The 23,112-nt window shown below is 40.1% G+C and overlaps 1 protein-coding gene across 1 annotated transcript in view; it reads right to left on the bottom strand.

The window, feature by feature from the left end:
- TMEM135 (transmembrane protein 135) overlaps window positions 1-23,112 on the bottom strand; it is a 206,862-nt gene that overhangs the window by 72,410 nt on the left and 111,340 nt on the right. The window contains exon 6 of the mRNA XM_060771135.2: window positions 7,089-7,135. Coding sequence (XP_060627118.2) covers window positions 7,089-7,135 — 47 coding nt within the window. The remainder of the gene's footprint in view (window positions 1-7,088; window positions 7,136-23,112) is intronic.

Genomic DNA, 23,112 nt, shown 5'->3' with positions numbered 1-23,112 from the left:
GATGTTTTTGGCCTATAACTCTCAGAAATCCCAGTCTGTTTACCAGCTGTTAGGATTTCTGGGAATTGGAGACTAAAACATCTGGGGACCCACAGGTTGAGAACCACTGCTCTAGCCAACAAAAAGTTATTCTTAATATTTAGGTGGAATATTTCCCTGTAGTTTGAATCAATTGCTCCACTTACTAATATCTGGAACAGCAGTGTCACTGGAATGAAATCCAGGGGCAGTGAAACTGAAAGAAGAGCCTCTTCTGAGGATTGCAGGGTCCAGGCAAAATCGTATAGAGAGATAAATACTTGAGCCATATAGGACTTTATGAATCATAGCCACCACTTTAAATTCTGCCCTGAAACTGATTGGCAGCCAGTAGAACAGTTGTAACAACAGAGTTCTATGGTCCATGCACCCCCATCTCAGTTCATACTCTAACATTTCAGGTGAAGTTTTCAAATGCACATAAACACCATGACACTCAGAGATACTCGCAGGAACAACTCAGCAAGAAAAAGTCCAAAAGTGGCAGGCTGAAACCTGGAATTTCAATCAGTGGCTGAGACCGGATGATAAACTCCCTCCTGGGCGCACAGAAGACTGGGAAGACTGTGCTCTGGCACCACAAGATGCAGCTCCAACCTTAAGAAATGGGGCTATAAAGTGGGAGTCTACAATAGGCAAGTGTGGAAAAGAGCAAACCACAGACCACCTACTACAGTGCACAATGGAGGATCTTTTTACAGCAGCACTAGAAGCACTCCAAGTGGCCAGCTTCTGGTCAAAGGAAATTTAGCATAATGCCAAGTTTTTGACTGTAGCTTTTTATACATTATAACTGTATTCTCAATTTGCTTCTGACACAATAAATAAATAAATAAGCCACCGTGACCGGATTAGGAGTCTATATAATGAGTGCAGTTAGCACACTAGCATGCAAAAGTAGCCACCGCCAAAACCAAAGCTTCTTCAGGATCACGCCTGATTCCAGGAGTGAAACCAATCTGTCAAGTTGTATCCAGCTCAAGTTAACTCCTTATTTCCTAATCTGCCATTTGAGTCACCAGGAGAACCTTTGTCTTGTGAGGATTAAGCTTCAGTTTACTCATCCAATCCATTACTGAACAAGATGCTGGTTTAGAACATCCCACGGATCTTTCAAACATCTAGCCTAATGAAGAAATCTGGAGAATTTGGGCAATGCTGAAACACTGGCTGATTGTAATACAATAATCTTAGTAACTTTTGGATTTTTTTTCTCCAAAAGATCAAATACAAATGGCTACAATTTTGTTTACTTTGTATTTGTTCAAATAAAACATTATTATGGTTTCCGGAATTGTGAAGTGTGTTTTTAATCTTTTTCGAAAGTGTTATATTTTATAGGAAGGAGGAGGAAGAAGCAAAAGATGGTGATAATGATGGCAGTAACAATGTTGTACCAAACTAGGAGCATCCTCTTGAGGAAGACAATAGTGGTTTACATATATGGCAGATCTTGTTAGGATGGTGTGTAAATGTAACTTTCATTTATAAGCATCATTATGTGTCTTGGAGCAGGACAAGAGAATGAAAGTAATGATACATAAATCAAAAATAAATGAATAAATGCCAAGAAAATACTTCATGCCCCAATTTGTGTTTATGTTCACTCAAAGCTATTGCTAAATTGTAGGAAAACACTAAAATAATACTGTGAAACAATTAAATGGTATATGTTATTTAATACTGATTTTCGATATATTTTTTTATGAAGTAGGTGTTCTACCATCAAGTATTATAGAAGAAATCTCCCTGGGTAATTGCAGGCTGTCAGTTAACAGTAGAAAACAAAAACAAAAACAAGCAAACATAACTATCCATTATTTCACATGTCGGTAAGGTAATGCTCAAGATCCTGCAATACATGGAGTGAGAGTTGCCAGATGTACAAGCTGGGTTTAGAAAAGGCAGAGGAACTAGAGATCAAATTGCCAATATCCGCCAGATAATGGAGAAAGGCAGGGAGTTTCAGAAAAACATCTATTTCTGTTTTATTGACTATTCTAAAGCCTTTAACTGTGTGCATCATAATAAATTGTAGCAAGTTCTTGGTGGTATGGGGATCCCAAATCATCTTGTCTGTCTCCTGAGGAATCTGTATAACGACCAAGTAGCAACAGTAAGAACACACCATGGAACAACAGACTGGTTCAAGATTGGGAAAGGAGTACAACAGGGCTGTATACTCTCACCCTACCTATTCAACTTGTATGCACAGCACATCATGTGACGCGCAGGGCTTGAAGAATCCAAGGCTGGAGTTAAAATTGGTGGAAAAAACATTAACAGCCTTAGATATGCAGATGATAACACTTTGATGGCTGAAAGCAAGGAGGAGCTGAGGAGCCTTCTAAGCAAGGTGAAAGAAGAAAGTGCCAAAGCTGGGTTGCAGCTGAACATAAAAAAAAAAACCAAGTTTATGGCAACCAGACTGATCGAAAACTGGCAAACAGAGGGAGTAAACGTGGACATAGAGACAGGCATTGTACATTGTATTTCTAGGCATGAAGATTACTGTAGACATAGACTGCAGCCTGGAAATCAGGAGACATTTAGTTCTTGGGGGGAGAGCAATGACCAATATCAATAAAGTAGCGAAGAGTAGAACATTACACTGGCAACAAAGATCCACATAAAGCAGTAGTATTCCTATAAATGCGAGAGCTGGACCATAAGGAAGGCCGAGCGAAGGGAGATGCTTTTGGACTGTGGTGTTGGAGGGAAATTCTGAGAGAGCCTCGGAGTGCAAGAAGATCAAACCAGTCCATACTCCAAGAAATAATGCCCAGCTGCTCACTGGAGGGAAGGATATTAGAAGCAAAGTTGAAGTACTTTTGCCACATAGTGAAAAGACAGGAAAGCTTGGAGAAGACACTGATGCTGGGGAAAATGGAAGGAAAAGGGAAGAGGGGCCGACTAAGGGCAAGATGGATGGATGTTATCCTTGAAGTGACTGGCTTGACCTTGAAGGAGCTGAGAATAGCAATGGCCAATAGGGAGCTCTGGCCTGGGCTGGTCCATGAGGTCACAAAGCGTCAGAAACGACTGAACGAATAAACAACAACAAAAATATCTACCCATGCCAGAAATAGAAAGTGTTATGGAACGAAGGAAAGAATGCTTTTCCAACCATTTTCTTCTCGTCTCTTACCCCATGTCTTCTCCACCCTCACCTTCGGCAAGAATGTCTGGCTACATTTGAAATTGTAAAATGTCTAGAATGATTAAAACCAAAATACAATGTGCCTGGGCTTTTGTGCCTAGCTGGAGAAGTCACAGCTGACAAATTCAGACAGCTATTGCTGCTCTCTGCAGATATCTTTTAACTCCAGGAGCTGGAAAATCACAGTTACTTTAGCAATCTAGCCAAGGAGAGGGCATAATGAAGCAATTTAGAGAAACTAAGCAGGAAGGGTCAAAAGGTGCTCTGGCGCAGGACCTCGGGGACTAAATGGTTTATTGTGCCATCAACTTTTCTCAGTTGAATGAAGTAATCCGGAAAAAATAGCAGGCATATGTACTCATATGTTATGAGGTTTATAAAAGTTTTGCCCAGTAGGTAATGACCTCTCCCTAAATTAAGAGATTTGAGTAGATTTTAAAAGCAGCGCAGAATCCTGTGGTTTCTGACGGGCATTGCTTTAGACGTAGCACCAAAATTTGGGCTAAAATGCTCTCCCTTTCTTCCCCTGGGCAGTCCTGGAAGGCTGAGAAACTCACTTCCATTTTTGATTAATCATAGTTTGCAAGGCTGTTCACACAAGACAAGCTGTATTTATAGCTATGGTTTTACTGAAAGAAGGCAACTTCATGGCACAATTTAAGCAGCTCGTTTGCTGTAACAAATCACAGTTAAAATGAATAAGAAGTCCAGATATAATAATGTAAAAGAGACATAGAAAGATCACCTGATGTCTGCAGTCTTGGATAGAAGAAAGGAGCACACAACTAGAGACTCACCTAAGCTTGTCCATACAATGTAATTTACCATAATGTCCACTCTAGACCATAGACTAGCCAAGTTTTGATAGAGTAATCAGATCTGATCCACTCCCTCATTTTAAAGGAAAGGTTTTTCCAATACAAATAACTCTATTAAGAATTTCCCCTAAATGAGAACATGTGCCTATTAAAGTCAACTTCATATTCTTGCATATAAATTTATGAAAGAGCAGGACTACATGGTAGTTGTAATTTGCAAATTGAACAAAATCTGAGAGTGTACTTTATTTGAGAAATAGGATATCAGTTTTAGCTGTATTTTGTTTAGTTTCCTTGGTAACCATTTTTTTCGGGTATTTTTTTTACCCCACTCTTCTCAACCCCCTAGTGGGGGACTCATGTTGGGAGAAAGACTGGATCTAAATTAATTAATTAAGCAAACACACAAATGCTGGTGTGGGAGCTTTACAAAACTACAGTATGAAAAAGTACTGTATTTTCTGGCGTATTAGATGACTTTTTAACCCTGAAAAATCTTATGAAAAGTCGGGGGTCGGCTAATACACCAGGTCTAAAATTAAAATAATAATTTACGGCCTGAGAAGGGAGGAAAGGAGGAGGAGGAGGAGGAGGAGGAGGGTGGAGGGAGGGAACATGGAGGAGGAGCGGCAGGCTGCATTGCCATGAAGACCGGCCGAGGGTGATGGCCCGCTGGGCTTTCCCTGTGGCCCCCACCACTCTCTCCACTCTACTTGTAAGGCCCTCCACCACCTCCAAGGGTCACCTCCTCCTTGTGCTTATTAACTCCTAGTTTCATCTCATTCATCCCGTTTGTATTCTCTGCAGATAGAGATGTTTATCTCTGCCCTTTCTAAAAGTGGATTAGAATGCTGAATGTGAAATACAAGATTTAAAAAAATCAGCTTCATCCCTGAAGACTTCATTTAAACCAGTGGTTCTTAACCTGTGGACCACAGACCACCTGTGGGCCACGAGGATGAAGATCTGGTCCATGAGCTTCCTTCCTTCCTCTTTATTTATTTAATTAATTTCCGTTCCTTTCGCACCACCTGCCTAATGCTGACCATGGCATATGTTCTGTATCAGAAACTGGAGCTGATGTGGTCTATCCAATGGAATTTTCTGAATCAACACCTCAAACCAAATCTAAAGTTGACCAAAAACTGATTCGTAACCATAATGGTTGGAGAGTGGTCCCTGGTCAAGTAGTCCCTGGTCAAGTGGTCCCTGGCCAAACAAAAGCTTGGGAACCACTGGTTTAAACAGTGGTTCCTTGTTCCCAACCTTTGGTCCTCCTGGTGTTTTGGACTTCAGCTCCCACAATTCCTAACAACTGGTAAACTGGCTGGGATTTCTGGGAGTTGAAGTCCAAAACACCTAGAGGACCAAAGGTTAGGAACCACTGACAGGACACAATGCAGATAAGGCCTGAGAAAAGATATCTCTTTATGAATAAAGGACAAATCCAAGGAAGCAGATTTCAAATTTTGGCGCTACAGCATCAAGAAAAGTCAAAAATTTGTTTGCCAGGGGAGTGTTGCTAGAATCTAGAGAAATATTTTGCAGCATTAATGATATAACATTTCTAGAAAGTTGGAGGAGGGCTGTGTGTTTCAAGTAATGCAAATAATCTAACCATCACTTTATGCATTCACTTTTGCATTCTTTTATTTACTTGTCAGGATCTCTGTTCTCCCTTCCTCCTTGTGGAAAGTGACTCAGAAGACCGAAAACAAAAATAGATCCTTTTAGAAAACCCCACTCTCTTAACAGAATTATGAGGGGAAAGTCATTATATGCAAACTCCTAGAACACATCATCCCATCTTCTCCAGGATACTCAGCATATTTTGGCTTTCTTGTGTATATAAGGAAAAGCACATGGTTTTATAACTACAAAAGAGGGAAGTGGTCCACATATATGTCTTCATTTTATTTATTTATTTATAAACATTTGGATACAGTTTAATGGTGGTAAGATCTCTAAGCAGATGACATTTAAAAGTACAGTATATACTCATGTATGCATTGACCTTATGCATTGGTGGAAGATGAGGACCAAAATGATGCATTTTGATCTGACCTATGGAGAATTCAAGGGTTACTCTGCAGAGAGGAAAAAGCACTAGCTGCCACCATTTCCCTACCCAGACATTTAAGAAGGTCAAAAGCAATTCCATTGTAAAGAGAGTAGATGGGGTCAATGTTTCTTTTAGGTTTTCCCAAGAAGGACTAAGCTCTTGCCTTTCACCACTCTTTTCAGAGAAGAGGATGGCTCCTTATTATTATTATTATTATTATTATTATTATTATTATTAGAGTTAAGACACAATATTTACATTGACCCATGGATAGAATCATAGAATCATAGAATCAAAGAGTTGGAAGAGACCTCATGGGCCATCCAGTCCAACCCCCTGCCAAGAAGCAGGAATATTGCATTCAAATCCCCCCTGACAGATGGCCATCCAGCCTCTGCTTAAAAGCTTCCAAAGAAGGAGCCTCCACCACACTCCGGGGCAGAGAGTTCCACTGCTGAACGGCTCTCACAGTCAGGAAGTTCTTCCTAATGTTCAGATGGAATCGCCTCTCTTGTAGTTTGAAGCCATTGTTCCGCGTCCTAGTCTCCAAGGAAGCAGAAAACAAGCTTGCTCCCTCCTCCCTGTGGCTTCCTCTCACATATTTATACATGGCTATCATATCTCCTCTCAGCCTTCTCTTCTTCAGGCTAAACATGCCCAGTTCCCTAAGCCGCTCCTCATAGGGCTTGTTCTCCAGACCCTTGATCATTTTAGTCGCCCTCCTCTGGACACATTCCAGCTTGTCAATATCTCTCTTGAATTGTGGTGCCCAGAATTGGACACAATATTCCAGATGTGGTCTAACCAAAGCAGAGTAGAGGGGTAGCAACCTGAGTTTCCCATTGGTTTCTGCAATGGGAAGCAAGTATTACTATTACTAAGGTCTTTGCTTCTTCTTTTAAGCAAACTGTTAAATATTTTCTTTTTCATAGAAAAAACATGGATGTATAAAGACAGGGCACTTTCCATTTCAATGAAACATCAATATAAAGAATGTAGGGCAACATACCTGAAAAAGAACATAAACAGGGCAGCTGTGACGCAGAACAAAAGGACCTATGAAGAGGAAAAAGAACACGATGTAAAGAACTGATATCAACAAGTATGCCAATTTCCATTTCTAGCAACATAACCTTAAATAATTAAGGGTTTTGATTATTCCAATTTATTTGCTTTTGGTTATGACTACACATACATTCTTTATACAATACCTATTAACAATTGTCAGGGGGTTTAATCTTCTATTAATTTCGATTTGTGAGAAAACCAAAGTTCTTTCACAGCATAATTATCCTAAATTGGGTGTTCCCAACTGCAGAAAATTCCATGAAATAGGCATGAGTCAAGATCTAAAGGGGAAAAAAATAAAATGCTTGGAATCTCTTGTTTTCTCCCTTTATTTCCAACATGTTATTTTCTGCCACTTCAACATCTGAGTTAGAATATAGAAGAAGGAAGGGACAAAGATAAAATGGGATAATGATCAATAGTTCTTTGGGAATATTGCTTGCATTTTGGTACTTTGGTACTGCATTTTGGAATATTGCTTGCATTTTAGTTAGATATTAGAGACCTTGTGTCTCTAATATCTAACACCCACCCTCCCTTGAAGAAGTTACTTCCAATTTCCTGTAAACGAATAAGTTTATTGAAATCTTGACAAGTATGAATGCTTCTGCACTTGAGTGTTTTGAGTCAATTGTGTAACAGGAATAAATTTGAAGATGAATATCTATCATTCAAAAATACCAGAAGACTTTTAAACTTGAGCAATATTAATTAAAATATTACAAGAAATAGCTTCTAGCCCACTGGGCATATATCCAATAGGTTACAAAATGAGGTAAAATTGAATCCTAGCCTGGTTTAGCGAGATCACCCTTGTTGTAGCAATATATTTCCATAACATTTATTGCCTGTTAACAAGAGACCTTGAGAGTCCTCCAGCCTTGCCAACAGCAAAATCCATCCAGGATAAATGGGACATTTGCCCTTGTGCCTGTCCCTAAATAAAGCAACAGTCGTGAGGGGATGGGAGTTAGCAACGGAAATAGAAATATGGGACAGAAATAGGGGAAAAGATGAGGAGGAAGCACTCTGAAGGGACCTGGAACCAGGCTTCATAGGGCCATCCTGCTGGGTCCATATAGCCATGGACTTTTCCTAGGCTTCCATAGAGGTAACAAACAAGGAAGTAATTGATGTGTAACTTTTTGTGTGTCAGGAGCAACTTGAGAAACTTTAAGTCTCTTCTGGTGTGAAAGAATTGGCCATCTGCAAGGACATTGCCCAGGGGACGCACAAATGTTTTGATGTTTTACCATCCTTGTGGGAGGCTTTTCTCACGTTCCCGCAAGGGGAGCTGGAGCTGACAGAGGGAGCTCATCTGTGCTCTCCCTGGATTTGAACCTCCAACCTGTTGGTCTTCAGTCCTGCTGGCACAAGGGTTTGACCCACTGCACCACCGGGACTCCTGATGTGTAACTGTACATTGGTTTAGATATCTAGCAAGATTGGGTGGTATAGTTTATCACTGTGCTGAAGTTGACAACCAGAAATACTGTTTGTAGAGACTGCCCATTAGAAGGAATTGGTATCAAAGATAAAACCTTAAATAAACACCTCATTACTACTGCCACACATAGTTGCCAAGGCCTGTCTGTGAGTCTCAGTCCTTGGGGAGAGAGAACTCTTAGGGTAAGAGCACTATTTCAAAACGGTTGTATATTTTTTGATTTTATTAGTCCTGGGGCACATTAACATGGCTAAATGGCACATATCATGAACATGCACAACAACATGCATTGGGGGCTTTACACTGGGATAAACAAAGTCATGGAATACTCCAAAATAGTGCCCATAATTCTCAACAGTGCACATAGGTGTTAACAACATTGTATGGTGAAACCAATCAAGAAATGGCATTCCAGCAATCCACACATGAGATCAATAGTGAAGAGAGCTGGGAAAAACTTATTTTCCCAAGACCATAAAGTCATAAATACTGTGGATCGTCTGTGGTGCATATAAGCACTATCCAGCTTCAGAGCTTTCCATGAAGTCCTATGTATTGAAAGCACTTCCTTCTCTGCCGGTTTCATACCGACCTAAGTGGTCAGTGTAGATGACTCCTTGGTGTTTTTGATTCCATGCAATTGTGGTCAATACTGGATAAATCATGCTCCATTGTGTCACCAAGGATGACCTCTTTGTGACTTCATCGAGCTTGTTTTTTGCTGCCCTGGGGACGAGGATGCGGAACAATGGCTTCAAACTACAGGAAAGGAGATTCCACCAGAACATTAGGAAGAACTTCCTATCTGTGAGAGTTGTTCAGCAGTGGAACTCTCTGCCCCAGGCTATGGTGAAGGATCCTTCTTTGGAGACTTTAAACAGAGGCTGGATGGCCATCTGTTGGGGATGCTTTGAATGCAATTTTCCTGCTTCTTGGCAGGGGGTGGGACTGGATAGCCTACGAGGTCTCTTCTAACTCAATTATTCTATGATTCATCAGATGATAACATGAAATGTTAGCCCTAAATCTCACATTTTAACCCTGAAATCTGTGTATCTGGGATAGCCCTAACCTAGCAACTCTATCCAGATACCCATGTTAAACACAAACAGTCAATTTCTACCATTCCTATCTGTGCTTCATTGTAAAAATATGTGGAGGAGAGACTTGCACCAGGGTTTTAGGTCAAGTGATAACTAAACGGGTGTCCCAAAAAGGCATATAAACACTGCTTGCAATGCCCTGCTGCTTCTTCCCCATGTTTTCACTGCTACCTACTGGCATAGATCCACACATAATTTCAGCACAAATATGCTGCCACAGTTGCATATCAGCATGTTGGTTCAAGTTAATTATTTTATTTTTCCAACAGTGGGTGATGTTGGCAGCAGTTCAAATTGCTACAAGGGCTTTTTGATCATTACCAGCCAACTTGGGAGCATGTGATTAGATAAAGAGTGGATTCAGACTAAGCTTACTTCACCGGGGAGAGGGGGTTATCGCACCAAAGGCAAAAATAGCCTAAGCTGGTTTTGAACTTATTACTCCAAAAATAACAAAAACATACATTAATTGTTGTTATTGCTTCTTCTGCCCACAGAGAAGGAATATGACATTCAAAAGTAACTTTACAACATTCTAGGTCATTGGCTGGGATAATAATGGCATAATCTAATCTTTGATGTTTACCAGTTTCACAAAACAAATTCTTCTCATCAGGGGGCTTGGCTAAGACATTAAGTACAGCACATTGTACAAGCAATACAATCTGGGAGGTGACCTTCCAGTAGGACAAGTTAGAAGTCATTTAAAAGAACTGAAAAAGATTTAATCTTTTACGGGAGTTTTAAATATAGCCTTTAGTAGAAAGTTTCTTACATGAATATTTAAGCCATTTTTAATTAACCAAATATCATGCTGTCTCCAGGATAGAGGTAAAATCCAATTTTGATTGCAACTTCAGAAGTATAGTGGATTTTTAATAGTACTGTATATACTTATGTATAAACCTAGACATTTCAGTCAAAAAGGTGACCCCAAAAACCTGAGTCAAGGTAACAACTGATCAGTGTAAGTTAGATATCTTAACTCCTATCCAACAAGGAACCATCTCCTTCTCTGAGTACAGTGGCGAAAGGCAAGAACTTAGTCCATCCCAGGACAACCTTAAAAAACCACTGATCTATTCTATTCTGTCCACCATAAAGTCAGGTCTGGTTTTTTTACATACCTGGATGGGAAAATGGTAAGAGTGGCTGCCAGGTTGGCTGGCTCCCTGAGGTGGCACTGGTCTTTTGTTATGGAATGAATCCTTGATGTATCCAAGATCATATCAAAATTCCCCCAGCTTACATATTAGGTTGGCTTACAGTAGATACAAACTCTCCCCTATCTTCATCCACCAACCTCCAACCCTTATTGGGTCACTACAACTTACATGCAACAGTCTCAGCACTCTGCTACCACACCCCAATTACAGGGAACCTGTGGTTAATCCTGAGACATTGATTCTGTAGGAACTGAAAAGAAGGTTCTGAGTAATGTTCACATCCTAAAAATTCAAATAATACCCATCTGGCAAGGTGTAACTTCAGAACCTGTATTCATCATTACATTTGCTTGTCTATTTTCTGTCCTCTTTTCCCATGAGAACAATCTCCACTGTAGGACTAATGCAATTTGACATCACTTTAAACCTCATAACATGAGATATGGGAAGAGGGGGAAATCGTCTTTCTAGCACAGCAAAACGTTCCATTCCAAACGTATCATTTCATTGATAGACACGTATATGTTCCCTAGCCTTCCCCCCATTGTGCCCCATGTTCGGAACCCTCACAGGGCCTTGTGTTTTACAAAAGGAATACACCCCAACCATATTCCTTTTTTTAAACACAAGGGAAATCTTCAAAATCACAAAAGCTCTGAAACCTCGCTTATCTATATATATAAATTTGTTAGGGGCATCCAACGAGGAAACAAAACTCAAAAACCCCCCAACAAAACTTAACCAAAATTCCCATGCCCATAACACAACCCACAAGGTACAAACATATCTACTCAAAATGAAAAACAACACAACAACACACCCACAAAACGGCAAAACAACAAAACTCAAAAATCCCCCAACGAAACTTAACCAAAATTCCCATGCTCATAACACAACCCACAAGGTACAAACATATCTACTCAAAATGAAAAACAACACAACAACACACTCACAAAACGGCAAAACAACAAAACTCAAAAATCCCCCAACGAAACTTAACCAAACTTCTCATGCTCATAACACAACCCACAAGGTACAAACATATCTACTCAAAATGAAAAACAACACAACAACACACTCACAAAATGGCAAAACAACAAAACTCAAAAATCCCCCAACGAAACTTAACCAAACTTCTCATGCTCATAACACAACCCACAAGGTACAAACATATCTACTCAAAATGAAAAACAATACAACAACACACTCACAAAATGGCAAAACAACAAAACTCAAAAATCCCCCAACGAAACTTAACCAAAATTCCCATGCCCATAACACAACCCACAAGGTACAAACATATCTACTCAAAATGAAAAACAACACAACAACACACTCACAAAACGGCAAAACAACAAAACTCAAAAATCCCCCAACGAAACTTAACCAAAATTCCCATGCCCATAACACAACCCACAAGGTACAAACATATCTACTCAAAATGAAAAACAACACAACAACACACTCACAAAACGGCAAAAGAATAAAACTCAAAAAAACCCCAACGAAACTTAACCAAAATTCCCATGCTCATAACACAACCCACAAGGTACAAACATATCTACTCAAAATGAAAAACAACACAACAACACACTCAAAATGGCAAAAAAACAAAACTCAAAACCCCCCCAATGAAACTTAACCAAAATTCCCATGCCCATAACACAACCCACAAGGTACAAACATATCTACTCAAAATGAAAAACAACACAACAACACACTCACAAAACGGCAAAACAACAAAACTCAAAAATCCCCCAACGAAACTTAACCAAAATTCCCATGCCCATAACACAACCCACAAGGTACAAACATATCTACTCAAAATGAAAAACAACACAACAACACACTAACAAAACGGCAAAACAACAAAACTCAAAAATCCCCCAACGAAACTTAACCAAAATTCCCATGCCCATAACACAACCCACAAGGTACAAACATATCTACTCAAAATGAAAAACAACTCACTCCAAGCCCCGTCGCGCCGCTTCCCGCACACACACAACCCCTGCCGCACACACACACACAACCCCACACTCCATCACTCCCCCCGCCGCCGCACACACACACGCAACCCCACGCTCCATCACTCCCCCCGCTGCCGCACACACACACGCAACCCCACGCTCCATCACTCCCCCGCCGCTGCACACACACATGCAACCCCACGCTCCATCACTCCCCCCGCTGCCGCACACACACACGCAACCCCACGCTCCATCACTCCCCCGCCGCTGCACACACACATGCAACCCCACGCTCCATCACTCCCCCCGCTGCCGCACACACACACGCAACCCCACGCTCCATCACTCCCCCCGCCGCTGCACACACACATGCAACCCCACGCTCCATCACTCCCCCCGCCGCTGCACACACACACACAACCCCACACTCCATCACCCCCCCACCCCAATCTTACTTCCTTTTACTTCACGCCACCTCCAAACCCCATCCTGCCCCTTCCCGCCCTGTCAAAATCTAGGAAAGACAGGAAGGAAGGAAAGAAGGAAGAAAGAGAAAGGGAGGTAAAGAAAAAGGGGGAAGGAAGGAAAGTTAGAGAAAGAAGAAGAAAAGGAAAGAAAAGGAAAGATACTAGGAAAGAAAAGAGAGACAGCAGAAAAGAAAGAAAAAGGGGGAAGGAAGGAAAGAGATAGAGAAAGAAGAGGAGAAGGAAAGATGGGAGGGAAGGAAGGAAGGAAGGAGGGAAAGAAGGAGAGAAAGAGGGAAGATTGGCCACAGCAACACGTGGCGAGTAAAGGTTGTTATTTCTATTATTATTATTATTATTATGCTATTGTTCCTATGAGACCCTTTTAGGGGGAATGGGAGAGGTGTCAGGTCCCAGAGGCAATGTATTGCATTATTGTTATTGTTATGATGGTGGTAAAATAAAAGGAAATAAAAAGTGAAAGAAGGAAGCAAACAGGGAGGGAAGAAAGGCAAAGGAAGAAAGGGGGAGGGAATGAAGGAAAGAGAGAAGGATGAAACCAAGTAGTGAAAGAAAGAAAGAGGTAGAGAAGGAAGAAAGGAGAGAAAGGGGGAGGAAAAGGGGGAAGGAATAGGTAGGGACCTCTCTTTCATAATAGCCCAGATATCTACCTCAACTTTGATAAGTTTTACTATAGGCCACAGCAACGCGTGGCAGGGCACAGCTAGTACAAGTATATAGTGTAACTCCTCAATTAAGGATGTTGGCAAAGTCCTTTTTAGTTCAACACCATAGCTGTTTTCAAATGGGATCTGCTTCTTCTTCAACTATTCCATATTGATCTATAGATCTCAATGCTATGTTACAAAACGTTTGACTTCCTGTGTGATGCAGGATATGAAGAAGAGCATGGTGTTGTTTACAGAAATGCAAGAACAAAGCCTCTTTGAATCCATAGCTGTAGTCATTCACTTCTTTGGATTCTACCAAAATCCTCAATCTAGAGAAAACAAACCAAAAACAAGGTAGGGGACCTGCTAGATAAAATCGGAAGTCCATCAAGTTGGATATATGGGGACAGGAAGTATCCAGCAGGGCAGGCTGAAATGCAAACTCTGTCCTATGAAATAGAATGGCTAGTCATCTTCAGAAGCCTCCAAGAACAAGTTTGTCCTGTGAATACATTGAAGTCCCATCCCCTCCCCCCATATTACACTGAAAGAAAAACCTGAACACTTTATTTCAAAATCAGAAACTTCTAACCACGTCTAGTTTTGCATTTGCAAGAGACTTCATTTTGGGGTGATGTCCTTATACACCAGGCTAGAAAACTGGACTCCGAAGTATCAGGACTTCTCCTGGCAATGCTGCCTTTATGTTTATCCTGTTCAAACTGCACCTTGCACTTCAAGGAAGCTCTGACAGAGTTTGCAAGGTCTAAACAGGGCTTCTGCTGACCAGATGTCTTTCATTCCTATGGTCACCATAAGCAGATTCTATTTTGACGGAAAATGGCAATAACCACATGAAAAAATGGTTGCCATTTCATACATTTATATAAATAAAAATGTAATGTTCGTTTGTGGGATTAACATAACTCAAAAACCACTGGTCGAAATGACACCAAATTTGGACACAAGACACCTATCAGGCCAACAAGTGACCATCACCCATAAAACACTGAAAAGCACAACAGAAGAGACTTTAAAAGCCAAAAAAACCCCAAACAGCAACATGTGGCAGGGGACGGCAAGTTTTAAATAAACACATTTCTATCCACAGCTTTGTCTGATATGTTCATAGATGCAAACAAATTGCTGTATTATAATTATGCCTGTTTGTTTCTATTAATATATACATTCAAGTGTTTATATTCTACTAATAGGTAGTTTTTTTGTACCACATAATTCTAAGAAGTGTGATTATCAAGGGGAAATAGTGTCCTGATTTGTGCAGTGATTCTGGAAGTGCAATTTATGTCCTTTTAAAAAAAGCAAAATTTGGATGTAGACATCAATACTCTCATTAACAGAGCATTTTACTATAACAGAAATTATCTTGATTGCATTTCAACAGTTGTAGCCTTAAGCCTACAAGATAGGGATCCAAAAATATGTACAATCTGATGAAGTTTGATTAAGTTAGCTTTCAAAAGGAACATGCTCTTGCAGGACATCAAGTTAAAGTTTTATTTAAAAGGGGGGGGGGGGGACCAAATCAAACTGCTCTTTTGAAAATAGACAAATATGTTTTCTACCATAGAAAATTGTAAATGTGTATTCAGGGGAAACCAGAGCTGTAAATTAACCTGTGCTCTGTTGGAATTCGACTCCATTTTTTCCTTGCCATGACCCATTCATGGTTGATTGATGTCAGAAGGTCAACAAACGGAGCTCTGCAACATATACAGCTTGAAACCTTCCAGCTGTACAAATAGTGATCTCCAATAGGAAGACTAAAGTATCTTCAGCAAGTGAGATAGACTCTCGAAGAGTTCTTTTTCATACTGTTAACATATGCTACCATGTTTTTACTCAATGCTCATTAAATTACCAAACGCATGTTAACTTTCAGAATACCATTCGCACATCAGCAAACCGTGATCAGAAAGACACCCTCCATCTCTCATCTCATGAAAACGGAATGACAGTAGTGGATCTACAGCTATGCTAACTGCTGATGGTTTAGTAAAACCATGGGCAGGGTTTTTAAAAAGCTGAAAGCCAGTTTGATTTTTCTAGAAGTGTGACCTTTTCATTTGTCAATCATGCAGCTTCATTCAGATGAACACTCTGAAATACAGTTTGCTCAAACGTAATCTTGTTTTATTAGGCAGCATTTAGTGGTTGCAGCCAATTTATAAGCCTTTTGCTATGGCTGAGCTTAACGAAAAGCCTCTGTGGTTTTTCTGCTGATTCCTATGTAACCTAAAAAGTGCCCCCTGCATTTCACTTGTCTGTCTCATCCACATATGGCTAGTTGTCAAAGACCAGTTCTCATTGTATACCATCAGCCTTTCACGCTCACAGGGGTAAGGGATGCAGGACCCCTGTAAAAGTGGAAAAAACTGATTTTTTTCAAAGTGCATATTTATTTATTAGCAATATAAGTGTTGCTATACAATTTGTAAAGTCAGTGATTTCTCCATATATGATTTATATCACTATATGTACCAATGAAAGCTAACTTTCCCAACCCTCCTCACTAAAAACAGTAATCAAAATAATAAATGAAAAGGTTAAACTACTTCCCACCTCCCACCGAAAAGGCACAATGCAAATATTATTGTAATCCCTGTAATCTCTTATTCTAGACAGTTTCTTCATTCTACCTTGCTACCTCAAGGGCGACTAAAATGATCAAGGGTCTGGAGAACAAGCCCTATGAGGAGCGGCTTAGGGAACTGGGCATGTTTAGCCTGAAGAAGAGACGGCTGAGAGGAGATATGATAGCCATGTATAAATATGTGAGAGGAAGCCACAGGGAGGAGGGAGCAAGCTTGTTTTCTGCTTCCTTGGAGATTAGGACGCGGAGCAATGGCTTCAAACTACAAGAGAGGAGATTCCATCTGAACATTAGGAAGAACTTCCTGACTGTGAGAGCCGTTCAGCAGTGGAACTCTCTGCCCCGGAGTGTGCTGGAGGCTCTTTCTTTGGAAGCTTTTAAGCAGAGGCTGGATGGCCATTTGTCAGGGGTGATTTGAATGCAATATTCCTGCTTCTTGGCAGGGGGTTGGACTGGATGGCCCATGAGGTCTCTTCCAACTCTTTGATTCTATGATTCTATGATTCAATGTTTTGTTCAATCTTCAAAACACACAAACATTATTACATTTTTTTTCGTGTCAGGAGCGATTTGAGAAACTGCAAGTTGCTTCTGGTGTGAGAGAATTGGCTGTGTGCAAGGACGTTGCCCAGGGGATGCCCGGATGTTTTTGTGTTTTGTCATCCCTGTGGGAGGCTTCTTTCATGTTCCCGCACGGGGAGCTGGAGCTGACAGAGGGAGCTCATCCACACTCTCCCCAGATTCAAGCCTCCAACCTGTTGGTCTTCAGTCCTGCTGGCACAAGGTTTTTACCCATTGCACCACCTGGGGCTCCTCATGTGTAATTGTACATTGATGTGTAACTGTACATTGGTCTATATATTTTGCAAGATTGGGTGGTATAGTTTATCACTGTGTTGAAGTTGACAACCAGAAGTAGTGCTTGTAGAGACTGACCATTAGAAGGAATTAGTATCGAAGATAAAACCTTAGGTAAACACCTCATTACATTTTGTTGTTGTTTATTTGTTCAGTCGCTTCTGACTTTTCGGGGACACTTGGACCAACCCATGCCAGAGCTCCCTGTTGGCCATGGCCACCCCCAGCTCCTTCAAGGTCAAGCCAGTCACTTCAAGGATATCATCCACCCATCTTGCCCTTGGTCGGCTCTTCTTCCCTTTTCCTTCCATTTTCCCCAGTATCATTATCTTCTCCAAGCTTTCTTGTCTTCTCATTATGTGGCCAAAGCACTTCATCTTTGCCTCTAATATCCCCCCCCCCCCCCCCCCCCAGTGAGCAACCAGGCATTCTTGAAGTATGGACTGTCAATAACTTGAAATTCCATTATTGTTTGTTTGTTTTGCTGCATGTAAAATTTTAAAGCCTAAGAATGTCTAGGTCTACCGCCACAAATTTACCCGAAATGTACTGGATAATTGAGATATTTTTATATACAATTTTTCATTGAATATTCAATGAACATTTACCATTGAATTGCACTGGAAATGCACTGGGAGTTGGTGACAGACCATAGTTACCCTGGAGAAGTGATTCTCAATCTGTGGATCCCCAGTGTTTTGACCTACAACTCCCAGAAATCCCAGCCAGTTTACTAGCTGTTGAAATTTGTGGGAGATGAAGGCCAAAACATCTGGGGACCCTCAAGTTGAGAACCACTACCCTGAAAGATATAGAGATTCCTAGAGGGAACATTGTAATGGTATGATACCACTAGAAGTTGATCACTGGTCATGTTAGAGGACCTAGAGATTCCTAGACAGGAATTTTATTTTTTAAATCCACAAATAACCTGGAAAAACCAAACCCACAAATATGGAGGGCCTATTGTACTTACACACAGAAAGGTACAATGTTCAAATGTCCCCTAATAAGTGTAAAAGATATGCATGAGGTGGTATCAAGTCTCCATTTTAAAATCCATCCATACAAAGACACACACACACACACACAGGGCCGGGGTGGGGGGTAGGCATGGTACCACTTGTGTGGATTTTCATAGCCTGGCTATCTGATACCACAAGCCTAGACTAGGAGAATTACACATCAGGCGCCAAATCCAATTTCTTATGACACCAATGATGGGGACACACCCCAGGTTAGTAGTGTGACTGCTTTCCAAAACAAGACAACGATGAAAGGCTTGGCTGAGACCCTGATCCATCAGCAATATACAAAAACATTTATATGCCTTCTTATCGTACTACTAAGCTGCTGAAGGTATGTCGTTTTTAATATGTAACATTAAGGAATGTTAATGTCTGTAAATGGTCGCCCTGCAGAAAACGTGGCAAATGCAAGCTCAGGTTTTGGGAACATGAAGCTGACGAATTTTTTGTTCTATTTTTTTTAATGGTCACACACTGCCATGCAGCTGCCTTGGGTTTATCATGGAACAGCTGTTTTGGATATCACTATCAGGGCCAATGCACCTCAGTGCTGAGTTTGAGGGAAGGAAAAAGAGGAAAGGAAAGAGAAACAGACATCCCTCTATGCTTCCAGCAGGCAATGAGGCAGGCAAAAAAGGAGGAAATGCCAGTTAAATGTGTAGTTTAGTCTTTCACTGAGAATGAGAAAGGAAGAAAGTGTCCTATTTATTCAACATTATTTTCATTGTTCAATCTTGTCCTTAATATATATCTATATTATTAAGAGCACTGATGACAGTGAATTGGGTATGTGAATTTTTGCACCACACTTTTTAGAGTGCATATAGATGGTAGAATTATTTCGATATTTCTTTAACTATCATGACTCAATGCTATGGGTTCACAGGAATTGTAGTTGTACAAGGTCTTCAGCCTTCTCTGCCAAACAGTACTGGTGTCTCACCATAATTCCATAGCATTGAGCCATGGCAGCAAAGTAGTATCAAACTGCATTAATTCTACAAAGTTTATCCCCCCCCCCCCCCGCCTTAATTACAAGATATAATTGAATACAATGGTACTAACAGGAGCACCAAACAGGGAAAGAATAACTCCCATGCTGCAGCAGCTTCACTGGCTTCCAGTTTGCTATCGGGCAGAATTTAAAGTGCTGGTTGTCACCTTTAAAGCCCTAAACGGTTCAGGTCCAGACTACCTAGATAAGCGCATCTCATCTTATGAGACTGCCTGGGCACTGCACACATCAGGGAAGGCCCTCCTCTCAGTCCGACCCCCGTCTCAAACCCTGCTGGTGGGAACAAGAAAGAGGGCCTTAAAAGTAGTAGTAGTAGTAGTAATACTTTATTTATAATCCACCCTATCTCCCCGAGGTATCTCTGTAGTTGCCCCTCCTCCCCTTTTCTGGAACTCCCTCCTGAAGGTGATCAGAATGGTCCTATCACTGTCCTCCTTTAGGAAGCAAACAAAAACTTTCATATGCACTCAAGCATATGGAGATGTGAATGTTTAACAATCCAGCACTATGGAATAATGAATGGAATTTAGACACAGCTTTTAATTTGCTTTATTAACATTGTGTTATTGCTTTCATGCGATTTGCTTTATTGTCGAATGCTCTGTTGTGTTTATTGTTAATTGTTTTAGTTTATTATTGTATTTTACAGCATTGAATGTTTGCCTTTTATGTTGTGAACCGCCCTGAGTCCCCATGAGGAGATAGGGTGTGATAGAAATAACGTTTTACTTACTTTTACCTCCTACCACACAATTACAGTAGTTTGAGGTCACTTAAGCTGACTTCACTCCATCTTACAGTATCCTATGGTGTGCAGTTTGGTAAATTACTTTGATTCCCTGTTAGAGAGCTTTAGTGTCTATATGTAGATAATTCGAAGTACAGTGATATCTTGACTGAAGAGCTGAATTTGTTCTGTGACTGAGCTCTTAACTCAAATCACTCTTATCTCAAAGTGAATCAAAATGCTATTAATTTGTTTTAGTGCCCCGAAAATCCCCCCTCCAATTATTTTGTTACATGTTTTTAAACAAGAAAATATGCTTTATAAGTAACACATTCACATGAAACAATAAAAAATAAAGATCAACTTTAAAATCGTAGAACAAAATTGTGACAAGGAAGCATATTTGAGGCAACAAAATGTGTGTTGCTGGCCAGTGTAACAGCAAGGCAAAATCTGCACATTCACATGGAACAATAAGAAAAGAAAGATCAACTTTAAAATGATAGAAGCACAAAGTTGTAGCAAGGAAGCACAGAACTTAATTCTCAATCTGTGGACGTGATTGCTTGTCCTTCTGGGCTGTATAAAAAGAACAGGAAAGGTACACAGCACATAGGACGGGGGATTCAAAATTCATTAGATTTAACTTTCAAAGAGCCGAGCAGAGATATGCCCATGAAATGTGTTTGTACACAAGTCAAAATTCTCAAGTAGTTTTCCACTTTGTCATCTTCTCAGCTATCCTGAAACGCTTTAACTGGTACAGAATTATAGCAAATGTTTGGTACGCCTTCTGCCTTCGGCTAACTGGCATTTGCCCTGTAAGAACTGTGAAGCTTCTTTGGACTTCTTAAGATCCACAGGCAGGACGGTATCCAGTATTTCACATACTGTTCCACAGTATGCCGAGGGAAAGGAGATACCCAAGGGACAATTCACCAGAGCTTCTTGACCTTTGCATGAAAGGCCAGCCTGACCTTCATCATGTTCAGTTCTATAATTGTTTAATTGACTTTTAAAAAAACTAATGGCTTAGTAAAGCGGAATATTCACAGCATTCATGCTTTGGTTCACTATATTCATACTCCATATTTCTCCACATAACTGGGATTCAAGACATCATACAACTTAAAAGATAAACAAAATTATGCACAGATTTATAACTATGTGTGGATATTCTGTTTCTTTCAACAGGAAATCAATTCATGTGTTTAGTGGTATTTAGATCAAGATTACAGACTGCACATAATGTTTCTAATGCAAACTATGTTGTATTATGGAACAGAAACATGCTAAAAAAATCAGACTTTGGTTACTAAATCCCTGCTCAGCCAACCTCCCCCCCCCCCCCCCCCACACTGGGTGACCCTGGCCAAAGTCACACTTTCCTGACCTCAGAAAAAATTATTATTATTATTATTATTATTATTATTTAACTGACATAAAACCACAGTATGTCACAGAAAACGAGATCTATATGCTGGATCATAAAATCACAAGTCGAACACTTCTCACGCATATAGGACTGTATGATGTATATTATTATTATTATTATTATTATTATTATTATTATTATTTACCCACCTCTCCTCATGGCTTGCGGCAGGTTACAGAACAATTAAAACACATACACATTGTAAAAATACAACAAATACACACATTAAAAATATTTTTAAAAAGATACATATTAAAATGTATTTGTATATAAAATGCGTACTAAAATACACAAAACAGAGATTAAACAAAGGAAAGACAAAGAATCTATCACTAAACAAACCTTGCCAAGAAAACCTCATTATAGGTTTCTCTTAGAGTTTTGGGTCAACATAAGTAAAAAAGAAATTGAAGGCACACCACTGTAACATAGAGAAAGATGAGCCAGATGTCCTAAGTTGGAAAGGAGGCTCTTTCTGGTATAAGATTTGACTTTACATTTTCCTATTCTCACCCCACTCGTATCCAATTTGGAGGCAAAAAAGATTAAAAGAAAACAACCCTTGGAAAATGGCACCTGATGAGACCCTTGAAGAAACTGGCCATGACACTGATGCTCATTGCACTGGATTTTCCTTTTGTTTGTTGTGTACAGAGGTTATGCTACACAATTGTTGTAATTATTTATTTTATATTGTATATTTTCTCTCAATATGAGACCAATATTTTACACTGAGAGCCAGCATAGTTTTAGCACTGGACTACAATTCTGGAGACCAGGATTCATATCCCTGTTGTTGTCATGATAGATTCATCCTAGGGTCACCATAAAACAGAAATTATTTGAAGGCATACCACACTAACATTATATGCTATGTTCAATTGGTATGTTCATATCAATTAGATTGCCTGTTGTATTTAATCTGTTCTAATCCATCTATATTATAATAAAATGTGGAAGCCACCTCCCTCCTGCTCAACTTCTTTGCTCAAGATATTGGAAAACAAGGGACACTGGCCTAAATCCAAGTAGCTTAGGTTTCTCAAGTGGTCTCTGTAGTACAGCGGTTCTTAACCTGTGGGTCCCCAGGTGTTTTAGCCTACAATGCCCAGAAATCCCAATCAGTTTACCAGCTGTTAAGATTTCTTGGAGTTGAAACATCTGGGGACCCACAGGTTGAGAACCACTGCTGTAGTAGCTCAGTGTTTATTCTTGTCATGGTTACCATAGATTTATATGCACTTTTCAACAAAGCTATCAGTACCATTTTCAGATACTCTTTGGACATCATAATGTTTACTAACCCGTAAACATTATTGCAAAAACGTCTGTTCACCATGCACTTTCTTGAATCACATAAAATACTACTAATTAAAGTGTATTAAAATATTCACTTTCTCAGATCACTCACCCTTCAAACTTGGCAGATGAAGATTTTGATAAAAGTCTACTTTTAGAACAGAATCA

This window comes from Anolis sagrei, chromosome 3 (genome assembly GCF_037176765.1).
Source record: "Anolis sagrei isolate rAnoSag1 chromosome 3, rAnoSag1.mat, whole genome shotgun sequence".
NCBI classification, from domain to species: domain Eukaryota; kingdom Metazoa; phylum Chordata; class Lepidosauria; order Squamata; family Dactyloidae; genus Anolis; species Anolis sagrei.
Note: the sequence above shows the minus strand (reverse complement) of the source record. Positions and strands in the feature narration are given on the sequence as shown.